Below are 14,793 nucleotides of genomic sequence, written 5' to 3'. Positions count from 1 at the left end.
TAATTTACACTATGTATGATAATTGTATTTATGTACCAGTGCCTAAATAAAATTAATTAATCCTGGGGGTCTAACCACCTTGCTTAAAAATTCAAAATATAATTTGTTATATTAATGTTTTGTTTGATATTTGCAAGCTATGCTGACATGATGCCACGTAGTAATTGTCAAACTCTAGTCGGTTTATTTCAGCATGATTCAGTGTTTATATAGAAATAGGTAACACTTTAATGCATGCAGAATGCCTGTGGTTATGCAGAGCATTTCAGTCAAGCCTAAGCCTAACTTAAGACTACAAGGGCAATGCACATTACATATATATGTATTTTTTTTATTATTATTAATGCATCGGCAATTTCCCACCAAGGTAGGGTTGCCCAAAAAAGAAAAACTTTCATTATCATTCACTCCCTCACTGTCTTGCCAGAGGCATGCCTACACTATGGTTATGTATAAAACTACAACATTAACACCCCTCCTTCAAAGTGCAGAGACTGTATTTCCCGGCTACAGGACTCGAGTCCAGCCTGCCAGTTTCCCTGAATCCCTTCATAAATGTTACCTTGCTTACACTCCAACAGCACGTCAAGTCCTAGAAACCATTTATCTCCATCTGCTCCTGTTTAACACGTTCACGCATGCTTGCTGGAAGTCCAAGCCCCTCTCACACACAACCACCTTTACCCCCTCCCTCCAACCTTTCCTAGGCCAACCCCTACCCTGCCTTCCCTCCATTACAAATTTGTATACTCCTATTTTGTTCCAGCCTCTACATGTCCAAACCATCTCGATAACCCCTCCTCCTAATCTCCAAACTACGGATTCTCTGCATTATATTCACACCACACATTGCCCTCAGACATGACATCATCACTGCCTCCATCCTTCTTGTTGCAACATTCACAACCCATGTCTCGCACCCATACGAGAGTGTTGGTATAACTATACTCTCATACATTCCCCTCTTTGCTTTCATGGATAAAGTTCTGTCTCCACAGACTCCTCGGTGCACCACTCGCCTTTTTCCCCTAGTCAATTCTATGATTCGCCTCATCCTTCATAGACCTATCTGCTGACATGTCCACTTCCAAATATCTAAACACATTCACCTCCTCCATACTCTCTCCCTCCAGTCTTCTGTTACCTAATTTTTTTTATCCGCATTACCTTATTCTTTCCTATATTCACTTTTAACTTCCTTCTTTTACATATCCTACCAAACTCATCAACCAACCTCTGCAACTTCTCTTCAGAATCTCCCAAAAGCACAGTGTCGTCAGCAAAAAGCAACTGTGACAACTCCCACTTTGTGTTAGTCTTTATCTTATAACCCCACACCTCTTGCCAACACCCGAGCATTCACTTCTCTTACTACTGTCACTATATGTATACAGATAAATATTTGTATATTGAATTTATTTGTAAGTAGATTAAATATTATTGTACATTATAAGAAAAATATTTGGATTAGTCTGGTAAGTGTGCAAGTACATTTTTTACATAGCTAACACTGAGAATTCAAGTTCTTGAATTTAAAGCAGCAAATATTGTCAGTAACAAGTTTTACATTGTTGAAACTTGTAGGGCCCTGAACACAAGGATAGCAAACACACAAGTGTCTGCATGAACAGTACCTGTACTGTGCACTGCAGTACAAAGAACAACCTGATACCCAGTGCCAAACTAGTTGTCAAGGAAGCCTACACGAAATCAACATTACTTACTCTCCTCTGATTGCCAATACTAATGCCATCACATGGAAATTAGGGTCATTCTTTATTTCTGAAACCTTGGCTAAACTTATTTTCACTAGATATAACACTGTTATGGTCCTTGAAGGATCTCGCCTTCAAGGACCATAACATTGTATCAATCGCATCTGCTAGAAAAATGACAGGATGGATAATGAGACCCTTCAAAACTAGGGAGGCCAAGCCCATGATGACACTCTTCAGGTCACTTGTTCTATCTAGGCTGGAATATTGCTGCACACTAACAGCACCTTTCAAGGCAGGTGAAATTGCTGACCTAGAAAATGTACAGAGAACCTTCGCGGCACGCATAACTGAGATAAAACACCTCAATTACTGGGAGCGCTTGAGGTTCCTAAACCTATTCCCTGGAACGCAGGCGGGAGAGATACATGATTATGTACACCTGGAAAATCCTAGAGGGACTAGTACCGAATTTGCACACGAAAATCACTCGCTACGAAAGCAAAAGACTTGGCAGATGATGTAACATCCCAAGTCATTGCCATTTTTATTTTTATTTTTTTTATTATTATTCTTTTGCTACCTTAACTTGTGTATTTTATCCTGTCAATTTAAATCTAGTTATACTCTAATTCTTGTAAACAACTTATATAAGACCTATGTGCAATTACAATTGAGAGTCTTGTGCCTTTTTTATATTATTAGATTAAACTCAGTTGTACTATAGTCAATACCAAATTCATTATATTAGACCATAGTGCAATTACTAGTGAGAGACTGGTGCTATTTTTAATTTGTATTTTTATATTATTAGATTAAATCTAGTTGTACTATAGCTCATTCTAGCTCAAAACATAGACTCCACAAAAGTCATTATATTAGACCTTAGTGCAATTACAAGTGAGAGTCTTGTTCTATTTTAAATTTGTATTTTTATTTTACTAGTTTATACCTAGTTGTACTTTAGTTCATTCCAGCACAACACATAGACAACATCAACTTCATTATGTGTAGTAGTGACTATACTCTATATGACCAAAATACTCTAGCTATATACTTATCCAAACTTCCCACCACTACAGATATCAGTACTAGAACTCAACACATAGCTCAGGATATAAATAACCATAATTTAAACCTAGAAGATGATTGATCACGTTGACCCTGATCTAAACCTCCATAATCTGACACCCAATCAAAACCTATTGGAAAGTAACTGCCTTTATTACACAGCATCACAAGCCAGCACTATCCTAAACAATGCTAAAAGTCTATCAGTACTTAACTACAACATCAGGTCCTTAAGCAAACACTATGATGACCTCCTGGCACTCCTTGAATCACTAAAGACACCCTTCTCCTGCATTATTCTTACTGAGACCTGGCTTAAGCAGGACACAATAGATATCTACCCTCTACCAGGATACACAGCAATTCACAACTGCAGACCAAACCAAGTTGGGGGTGGTATTGCAATCTATTACTCTAACCAATTATCTTGTATTAGCACCACTTGCTTTAGTGATGAATATGGGGAATACATTTTTGCTAATTTTACTGTAAAAAACCTTAAGACACCTATAACAATCGGTGCCATTTACCGGATACCTCACACAAACATCCCAAATTTCAGTGAGAAATTAAAGTCACTAATAACAAACAGACAAATGAATAAGCACCACCTTCTCTTAGCTGGAGACTTCAACATCAACCTTGGCTTACTAGATGATCAGCCTGTAACTGATTTCATCAGCAATATGAACAACACACTTCTCATACCAACAATAACTAAACCAACCAGACTCACTGAGACAAGTGCAACCATAATAGACCACATATGGACCAATATACTAGCCCCCCTTAAATCAGGGATAATCACAGATAGCACTACAGACCACTACCCTACCTTCCTCCTGACAAACATTAGTAAACCACCACTTGAATACAACAAAGTCTCATTTAGACTCCATGACGAGGCCTCAATAAGGAAGTTCACAGCTGACCTAGAGATTGTTGACTGGCCTACAGAATTCTCCAAGGCCAATGGTATTGATGACTGGACAGACATTTTTCTTAACAAATTACTTAGACTATACAACATTGTCCTATAAAAAAGAAACAGATCACAAACAAACTGCTTGGTTGCCCATGGCTAACCAGCACCATTCTGAAATCCATTGACAAGAAACACCAATATGAAAAGCAATATAGACAGGGCTTAATACACAAAGATATTCTTAAACACTATTCATCAGTTCTCACCAAAGTAATAAAGAAAGCCAAACAACTATACTACTCCAGTAGATTCACAGACACTAGAGGAGATATAAAAAAGACCTGGAAAACACTCTCTCAGATTCTAGGGACCCACAAACTGAAAAAAAACAAGAATATTGTCCTAACTAAACCTAATGAAACACCACTACATCCCACTGACACAGCTAACAAGACAAACGACTTCTTCTCAACCATAGGATCTAATCTCGCCAATAAAATCCCACATACCAATGCCCATGCCGGGGACTACCTAGATGGGAATTTCCCAAATTCCTTCTATCTTGCACCAACTGAGCCCTCGGAAGTCACCGAGATTATAAAGTCACTTAAAAACAACTCGGGGAATCTGTCTAATGTCCCACCATTACTGTACAAGCGAGCGGCCCATATCCTTTCGCATGCTATTTCATTACTTTTTAACAAGTCACTAGAAACTAGCACCTTCCCGAAACTACTCAAGATGGCAAGGGTTACACCAATACATAAAGGTGGTGACCCTACAGACTTAAACAACTATAGGCCAATATCAAACTTACCATTGCTATCCAAAATCTTTGAGAAACAAGTGCACAGGAGACTATATTCATTTATAACAGCACAAAACATACTCAAACTCTGCCAATTTAGATTCAGGAAAAATAAAAGCACTAATGATGCAATCATAAAAATGCTAGATCTGCTTTACACAGCATTGGAAAATAAGGAATATCCACTAGGAATTTTTATTGACCTAAGAAAAGCTTTTGAGACAGTAGACCACGACATCCTACTCCACAAACTTGACCATTACGGTATAAGAGGCCATGCGCTTGCTTATTTCAAATCCTACCTTACTAATATTATTATTATTATAATCAAAAAGAAGCGCTAAGCCACAAGGGCTACCTTACTAATAGGTATCAGTATGTCACCATTAAAGACACAGCATCAACAACACGGCCACTTGATACTGGAGTTCCGCAGGGAAGTGTCCTTGGTCCCCTGCTCTTCCTCATATACATCAATGATCTTCCAAACGTATCCCAACACCTGAAACCCATTCTCTTTGCTGACGACACGACTTATGTCATCTCTCACCCTAATATTGCCACCCTCAACACCATTGTTAACGAGGAGCTGATCAAAATATCGACTTGGATGACAGCCAATAAACTTACGCTTAACACTGACAAAACCTACTATATTATGTTTGGTAGCAGAGCAGGAGATGCACAAATTAACATTAAGATCGACAACACTCTAATTGCCAGGCATAATGAGGGCAAATTCCTAGGCCTATACCTTGACAACCTGAATTTCAGCACCCATATCCAACACATAACCAAAAAAGTATCCAAAACGGTTGGGATCCTCTCCAAGATACGATACTACGTGCCGCAAAATGCCCTTCTCACACTATACCACTCACTTACTTATCCATACCTCACCTATGCTATTTGTGCTTGGGGATCAACTGCAGCAACACACCTAAAGCCAATAATAACCCAACAAAAAGCTGCAGTAAGAATAATCACTAAATCCCATCCCTGGCAACACACCTCCCTACTCTTCATAGATCTAAACTTACTCCCTGTTCAGTACATCCACACTTACTACTGTGCAATCTACATCTACAGGACCTTAAACTCCAATATCAACCTTGACCTAAAACGCTTTGTTGATAGTTGTGACAGAACCCACAGGCATAACACCAGACACAAACCTCTCTACAACATTCCCCGTGTCCGACTAAACCTTTACAAAAATTCAATGTATGTCAAAGGCCCTAAAATCTGGATCACCCTACCTGAGAACTCTAGAACTGCAGACACATTCATCACCTTCAAAACTACCATTAGAAAACATCTTATCTCCCTGATACACCCCATCAACTAACTACACGAATACCACCTGGTGGTTCACACTTACACTCACTCACCCACTTGACCATAAACAGAAATATTAATCTCAATCTTAAAATAATGAATCCTATGATACTCCAGTACTGAAACTATGTACTGTGCCAAAACAAAAGCTCACAAACTAGTATTTAGTCACTTAGCCATAATACCAACTTACCTCATAATTTGTAATATTTTAAAATAAAGAATTAAACTAAGTCTGCCCGAAATGCCTAGCCATGCTAGGCGTTCTAGTGGTACACTCTGTAATCATTATTTAACTACATGTATAACCACACAACCAAATTCTGTAAATTCAACATTGTAATCTTTATAGAGAATAAACTTTGAATTTGAATGAAAAGCAGGGGTGTCACTAGCACGTTAAGAGACCATACAATAAGTGTCAGGGGCCCAAGACTGTTCAACTGTCTCCCAGCATACATAAGGGGGATTACCAACAGACCCCTGGCAGTCTTCAAGCTGGCACTGGACAAGCACCTATAGTCGATACCTGACCAGCCGGGCTGTGGCTCGTACATTGGTTTGCGTGCAGCCAGCAGTAACAGCCTGGTTAATCAGGCTCTGATCCACCAGGAGGCCTGGTCACAGACTGGGCCGCGGGGGCGTTGACCCCCAGAACACTCTCCAGGTAAACTCCAGCTGTTATACAAACTATATGGAGAAATACTGACATTGGCATACTGACCCAACTAATTTTAACCCTTAAACTGTCCAAACATAGATCTACATTTGCTTGCGGAGCGCTCTGAACGTAGATCTACATTTTTTACATTGTTTCTTATGGAGAAAATCAAGGCCGGAGCACTACGCGTGCAAACATAGATCTACGTTTGGACAGTTTAAGGGTTAAGGTTTAAAGTTTCTACCTGGCTGAACATGTTAGATAAGATTCCATTTGGATTTTTAACCCCAGAGGGTTAGCCACCCAGGATAACCCAAGAAAGGCAGTGCGTTATCGAGGACTGTCAGTCTTATTTCCATTGGAGTCCTCAGTCTTGTCCCCCAGGATGCGACCCACACCAGTAGACTGACATCCAAGTACCTATTTGCTGCTAGGTGAACAGGACAACAGGTGTAAGGAAATGCATCAGAATGTTTCCACCCTGCCAGGAATCAAACCTAGGCCCTCCACATGTGAAACGAGAGCTTTGCCAGCCAGGCCATGGGGTCACAATGTTACTGCAGGTGATGTCACTCTCCCATCTCTATACCTCGTGTCTCCACTAATATATATATATTTATATATATATACAGTGGACCCCCGCATAAAGATCACCTCCGAATGCGACCAATTATGTAAGTGTATTTATGTAAGTGCGTTTGTACGTGTATGTTTGGGGGTCTGAAATGGACTAATCTACTAAACAATATTCCTTATGGGAACAAATTCGGTCAGTACAGTGGACCCCCGGTTAACGATATTTTTTCACTCCAGAAGTATGTTCAGGTGCCAGTACCGACCGAATTTGTTCCCATAAGAAATATTGTGAAGTAGATTAGTCCATTTCAGACCCCTAAACATACACGTACAAACGCACTTACATAAATACACTTACATAATTGGTCACATTCGGAGGTAATCGTTATGCGGGGGTCCACTGTACTGGCATCTGAACATACTTCTGGAGTGAAAAAATATCGTTAACTGGGGGTCCATTGTATATATACTATATATATGTCGTGCCGAATAGGCAGAACTTGCCATCTTGGCTTGAATTGCAACGCTCATCTTGCCATATAGGACAAGTGAAAATTTGTGTATGCAATAATTTCACCAAAATCATTCTGAACCTAACGAAAAAATTATATTTGATTGTGTTTTAGTACTAAATTATTGTAAACGTATTTAAAATATATTTAGTTGGGTTAGGCTAAAATAAATTGCTCTTGTTATAATAAGGTTAGGTAAGCTTTCTAAGATTCTTTTGGTGCAAAAGTAAAATTTTTTACATTAACATCAATGAAAAAAATATATCTTTAAACGTATAAGAGAAAATTTCAGAAAGGACTTAATTTTAAATGAGTTCTTGCTAATTGACCAGTTTTACATATTCGGCATGACATTATATATATATATATATATTATATTTTATTTATTTAATTTTTATTATTTTTATTTTTAATTTTTATTAATTTTAATTTTTATTAATTTTTATTTTTATTAATTTTTATTTTTATTAATTTTTATTTTTATTAATTTTTATTTTTATTAATTTTTATTTTTATTAATTTTTATTTTTATTAATTTTTATTTTTATTAATTTTTATTTTTATTAATTTTTATTTTTATTAATTTTTATTTTTATTAATTTTTATTTTTATTAATTTTTATTTTTATTAATTTTTATTTTTATTTTTATTTTTATTTATTTTTATTTTTATTTATTTTTATTTTTATTTATTTTTATTTTTATTTATTTTTATTTTTATTTATTTTTATTTTTATTTATTTTTATTTTTATTTATTTTTATTTTTATTTATTTTTATTTTTCTATTTTATTTTTTTTTATTATTTTTTTTATTTTTTTATTTATTTTTATTTTTTATTTTTATTTTTATTAATTATTTTTATTTTTATTTATTTTTATTTTTATTTATTTTTATTTTTACCCATCTCTGAGTATTGATAGTACCTGGTGGACAAAATGTTTTAATGAAATGCTATAAACTGTATGTTGTAGTGTCCACTAATAAAGTAACAGCAGAACGTTGTTCCCATTAAAGCTTAAGCCACAAACTACGTTAGTAAGTTTTTATTCAAATATGCATTTTTATCTTCATTTATACTACAGTATTAAAGATTTCAACATTGTGTTTTGGATCTCTGTGGTGCTAATAGCTTACTTCATTAGAGAAAGTTTCCAATTTGGATAACTGAATGGAAATGCATTTTGTCTAGGAAAGAGAAAGAATAGATACATTTCACACAATTTATAATGTGGCTTCTTAGATGTAGAATACAGTGGACCCCCGGTTAACGATATTTTTTCATTCCAGAAGTATGTTCAGGTGCCAGTACTGACTGAATTTGTTCCCATAAGAAATATTGTGAAGTAGATTAGTCCATTTCAGACCCCCAAACATACACGTACAAACGCACTTACATAAATACACTTACATAATTGGTCGCATTGGGAGGTGATCGTTAAGCGGGGGTCCACTGTACTTTTTCCAGACTTTTTTTTTTTTTTTAAGCAGAAGTGTTATAAGAAGAGCAGAGTATATGGAGAGTAAAAGAAAGGTGAAGAGAGTGGTGAGAGAGTGCAAAAGGAGAGCAGATGAAAGAGTGGGAGAGGCACTGTCAAGAAATTTTAATGAAAATAAGAAAAAATTTTGGAGTGAGTTAAACAAGTTAAGAAAGCCTAGGGAAAGTATGGATTTGTCAGTTAAAAACAGAGTAGGGGAGTTAGTAGATGGGGAAAGGGAGGTATTAGGTAGATGGCGAGAATATTTTGAGGAACTTTTAAATGTTGAAGAAAGGGAGGCGGTAATTTCATGCACTGGCCAGGGAGGTATACCATCTTTTAGGAGTGAAGAAGAGCAGAATGTAAGTGTGGTGGAGGTACGTGAGGCATTACGTAGAATGAAAGGGGGTAAAGCAGCTGGAACTGATGGGAACATGACAGAAATGTTAAAAGCAGGGGGGGATATAGGGTTGGATTGGTTGGTACTTTTGTTTAATAAATGTATGAAAGAGGGGAAGGTACCTAGGGATTGGCGGAGAGCATGTATAGTCCCTTTATATAAAGGGAAAGGGGACGAAAGAGATTGTAAAAATTATAGAGGAATAAGTTTACTGAGTATACCAGGAAAAGTATACGGTAGGGTTATAATTGAAAGAATTAGAGGTAAGACAGAATGTAGAATTGCGGATGAGCAAGGAGGCTTCAGAGTGGGTAGGGGATGTGTAGATTAAGTGTTTACATTGAAGCATATATGTGAACAGTATTTAGATAAAGGTAGGGAAGTTTTTATTGCATTTATGGATTTAGAAAAGGCATATGATAGAGTGGATAGAGGAGCAATGTGGCAGATGTTGCAAGTATATGGAATAGGTGGTAAGTTACTAAATGCTGTAAAGAGCTTTTATGAGGATAGTGAGGCTCAGGTTAGGGTGTGTAGAAGAGAGGGAGAATACTTCCCGGTAAAAGTAGGTCTTAGACAGGGATGTGTAATGTCACCATGGTTGTTTAATATATTTATAGATGGGGTTGTAAAAGAAGTAAATGCTAGGGTGTTCGGGAGAGGGGTGGGATTAAATTATGGGGAATCAAATTCAAAATGGGAATTGACACAGTTACTTTTTGCTGATGAAACTGTGCTTATGGGAGATTCTAAAGAAAAATTGCAAAGGTTAGTGGATGAGTTTGAGAATGTGTGTAAAAGTAGAAAGTTGAAAGTGAACATAGAAAAGAGTAAGGTGATGAGGGTATCAAATGATTTAGATAAAGAAAAATTGGATATCAAATTGGGGAGGAGGAGTATGGAAGAAGTGAATGTTTTCAGATACTTGGGAGTTGACGTGTTGGCGGATGGATTTATGAAGGATGAGGTTAATCATAGAATTGATGAGGGAAAATAGGTGAGTGGTGCGTTGAGGTATATGTGGAGTCAAAAAACATTATCTATGGAGGCAAAGAAGGGAATGTATGAAAGTATAGTAGTACCAACACACTTATATGGGTGTGAAGCTTGGTTGGTAAATGCAGCAGCGAGGAGACGGTTGGAGGCAGTGTAGATGTCCTGTTTAAGGGCAATGTGTGGTGTAAATATTATGCAGAAAATTCGGAGTGTGGAAATTAGGAGAATGTGTGGAGTTAATAAAAGCATTAGTCAGAGGGCAGAAGAGGGGTTGTTGAGGTGGTTTGGTCATTTAGAGAGAATGGATCAAAGTAGAATGACATGGAAAGCATATAAATCTATAGGGGAAGGAAAGAGGGGTAGGGGTCGTCCTCGAAAGGGTTGGAAAGAGGGGGAAAAGGAGGTTTTGTGGGCGAGGAGCTTGGACTTCCAGGAAGCGTGCATGAGCGTGTTAGATAGGAGTGAATGGAGACGAATGATACTTGGGACCTGACGATCTGTTGGAGTGTGAGCAGGGTAATATTTAGTGAAGGGATTCAGGGAAACCGGTTATTTTCATATAGTCAGACTTGAGTCCTGGAAATGGGAAGTACAATGTCTGCACTTTAAAGGAGGGGTTTGGGATATTGGGAGTTTGGAGGGATATGTTGTGTATCTTTATACGTATATGCTTCTAAACTGTTGTATTCTGAGCACCTCTGCGAAAGCAGTGATAATGTGTGAGTGTGGTGAAAGTGTTGAATGATGATGAAAGTATTTTCTGTTTGGGGATTTTCTTTCTTTTTTGGGTCACCCTGCCTCGGTGGGAGACGACCGACTTGTTGAAAAAAAAAAAAAAAAAATGTAATCTGGGGTGTTTGTTAATTCTCCTGTATTGGCAGTCCTCTGGTTTTTCTTTTGATTTGCTTCATTTTTCAGTGTCTTATAAAAAAAATAGATAAATGCATCCTATATTGTATTTTCAGCTGAACCAACACTTTTTTTTTTTCTATGCAAAAGTGTGTATAGTGAAGTGAAAGTGTAGAAGTAGCCCCCATCAGCAGACACCATGATGAACAGCGAGTTTATCCTCGAACTCATTAGTGTCTTTCATACTGGCCCTGTGAGTCTACATCTTTGTATGTTGCCTTTGTTCCAACATTGTTTAATATTGCTACTGTTCTAAAATTGTATTCTGCTTTATTTAAATTTTTGACATTCATAATGTTATACCGTATTCCTTGTATACTGTACTAAACATTAATCTAAGCATAGCAAGACTGAATATTTGTGGCCCTGAGGCAGGTTGAGCCAGGCTCCTGTCTACAGAAACTGGTAGGAAATGTGCCAACAGGCGTCATTCTGAAGGATGTCTCTCTTGAGATCCACGGAGGAGAACTGATGGCCATCCTGGGCTCCAAGGGTGAGTGTTGTTGTCTTTGCATTCTGAGCTCCAAGGGTGTATTACCACCTTGACTCACCACTTTCCTGTAACCACCATCACCACTAAATTCACTATCTCATTAGTGTTAACTTGACAGGAAGTGGTAAGCGTGCCCTGCTGGAGGTGATCTCTCGCCGTGCCCAGGGCCCCACCCGTGGTCAGATACTGTTGAACCATGTGCCCATGTCGCTGAGGTTGTTTCAAGACTCTTGTGGCTATGTCACTTATAAAACGCAGCTGCTGGAGGGACTCACAGCCAAACACACCCTTGAGTATGCTGCTAAACTCTCGCTTAGTTCCAAGGTCAGTGATAATATTAAGCTTAAGCATTTTTCTTCATTTTCGTAAAAACTGGTGAAGGGCTCTTGATCCAAGGAATTGTAGTTATCCTATTCCTCAGATCAAACCAGACTGCCTCCATTTCCTGTGTGCTTAATACTTCCCAAGATTAATAATAAAAATTAGTAAGAATTAATTTTGAACAAATTGTCTTCTTACTTGCACTCTCCTGGTCTTTCTCTTACTGTTGTCATTGCTAAATAAGTCACTTTTCTTACTTGTCTTCTCTTGCTGTTATTAATAAACAAGATCACTCGTGTCTTGTGTAGTTCTTGTCAGAAAAGGCCATTAATAAGGTTGTAATAATGTTGGTAGAATTATCAACAAGATGTAAAGTAAAAGGACACAAGTGCAACTAATGTGAAATTTTTATTGTGGCAACATTTCGCTCTCCAGGAGCTTTGTCAAGCCATAACGGCTTGACAAAGTTCCTTGCACTTGTGTCCTTTTACTATACATTAATAAGGTTGCCTACATTTACAGTCATTGTTCTGCACAACAGTGTAACAGGAAAGGGACAACAGACCCCAATGGAAATAAGTCCTTTGAATTTTTTGGATTATCCTAGGTAATTTACACTACAGGCAGGCCCCACTTTACAGCACTTAGCTTTACAGTGTTTTGCTAATACAGCAGTTTTCAATTATGTATACCTATTCTTCATTTATTCAGACTTCTTACAATAAATATATTCACCATTCATTATAAGCCAAGGATGAAAATATTTTAACTAAAACATTCTCTTGATTTCCTAAAATCTTAGCAATCGACGCCTGTATGTATACACAAATGGAGTTACCTCCGCTACTCAGCCTGTAGTTGTTGGAGTGGCACAGGGTAGTGTCCTTGGCTCTCTACTCTTCCTCTTTTACATCAATGACCTCCCCAGTGCATCTTGACTCCTTAAACCAGTTCTGTTTGCATATGACACTACTAGTGTCTTCTCCCACTCAAACTGGGATGTGCTTAGATACTGTAAATGACGAGCTACTAAAAATATCTACTTGGATGATGACCAACAAACTCGCTCTCACTATAGACAAAACCTACTTCATGCTGTTTGGAAACAGAGCTTTAAATATCCAGCTTAACATATTGATAAATGGTTCTCCCATTACAAGACACATAGGGGGCAAATTTCTAGGTCTTCACCTTGACTCTAATCTTAAATTTCAGACCCACATCCAGCATATGTTCAAGAAGGTTTCCAAAACAGTAGGCATCCTTCCCAAGATATGGTACTATGTACCCCAAACAGCACTTACACTATACGATGCTTTCATCTACGCTTACCTCACCTATGGTATTTGTGCTTGGGGATCGACCACGGCCAATCACCTTAAACCTTTGCACCAGACAACACACCACACTGCTCTTCAAGAGCTTGAACTTGCTTAATATACAAAATGAACACTTGTATTACTGTGCTTACTATATTTTTTTATTATTATTATTAACACTGGCTGTTTCCCACCAAGGCAGGTGTCTTGCCAGAAGGGTACTTTACACTACAGTTTTTAAACTGCAACATTAACACCCCTCCTCCAGAGTGCAGGCACTGTACTTCCCATCTCCAGGACTCAAGTCCGGCCTGCCGGTTTCCCTGAATCCCTTCATAAATGTTACTTTGCTCACACTCCAACAGCATATCAAGTATTAAAAATCATTTGTCTCCATTCACTCCTATCAAACACGCTCATGCATGCCCGCTGGAAGGCCAAGCCCCTCGCACACAAAGCCTCCTTTACCCCCTCCCTCCAACCTTTCCTAGGCCGACCCCTACCCCTCCTTCCTTCCACTGCAGACTGATACACTCTTGAAGTCATTCTGTTTCGCTCCATTCTCTCTACATGTCCGAACCACCTCAACAACCCTTCCTCAGCCCTCTGGACAACAGTTTTGGCAATCCTGCACCTCCTCCTAACTTTCCAAACTATGAATTCTCTGCATTATATTCACACCACACATTGCCCTCAGACATGACATCTCCACTGCCTCCAGCCTTCTCCTTGCTGCAACATTCATCACCCATGCTTCACACCCATACAGGAGCGTTGGTAAAACTATACTCTCATACATTCCCCTCTTTGCTTCCAAGGGCAAAGTTCTTTGTCTCCACAGACTCCTAAGTGCACCGCTCACCCTTTTCCCCTCATCAATTCTATGATTCACCTCATCTTTCATAGACCCATCCGCTGACACGTCCACTCCCAAATATCTGAATACATTCACCTCCTCCATACTCTCTCCCTCCAATCTGATATCCAATCTTTCATCACCTAATCTTTTTGTTATCCTCATAACCTTACTCTTTCCTGTATTTTCTTCTTTTACATACTTTTTACATACTTTTACATTTTCTTCTTTTACAATTTTCTTCTTTTACATACCCTACCAAATTCATCCACCAACCTCTGCAACTTCTCTTCAGAATCACCCAAGAGCACAGTGTCATCAGCAAAGAGCAACTGTGACAACTCCCACTTTGTGTGATTCTTTATCTTTTAACTCCACACCTCTTGCCAAGACCCTCGCATTTACTTCTCTTACAAT

At 38.1% G+C, this 14,793-nt stretch overlaps 1 protein-coding gene across 6 annotated transcripts in view; it reads left to right on the top strand.

Moving 5' to 3' along the window:
* Positions 1-14,793, top strand: part of LOC128697880 (ATP-binding cassette sub-family G member 5) — a 130,941-nt gene that overhangs the window by 4,146 nt on the left and 112,002 nt on the right. For 4 of the 6 annotated variants that reach the window (XM_053789876.2, XM_053789874.2, XM_070099533.1 and 1 more), the window contains exons 2-4: positions 11,478-11,580; positions 11,763-11,880; positions 11,999-12,204. In XM_053789876.2, coding sequence (XP_053645851.1) covers positions 11,527-11,580; positions 11,763-11,880; positions 11,999-12,204 — 378 coding nt within the window. In that variant the 5' untranslated portion in view covers positions 11,478-11,526. Of the gene's footprint in view, positions 1-6,873; positions 7,082-11,477; positions 11,581-11,762; positions 11,881-11,998; positions 12,205-14,793 lie in introns of those variants that run through there. The other 2 variants (XM_070099534.1, XM_070099535.1) reach the window with 2 other exon arrangements.

This window comes from Cherax quadricarinatus, chromosome 68 (assembly GCF_038502225.1).
Source record: "Cherax quadricarinatus isolate ZL_2023a chromosome 68, ASM3850222v1, whole genome shotgun sequence".
Classification (NCBI taxonomy): Eukaryota; Metazoa; Arthropoda; class Malacostraca; order Decapoda; family Parastacidae; genus Cherax; species Cherax quadricarinatus.
Note: the sequence above shows the minus strand (reverse complement) of the source record. Positions and strands in the feature narration are given on the sequence as shown.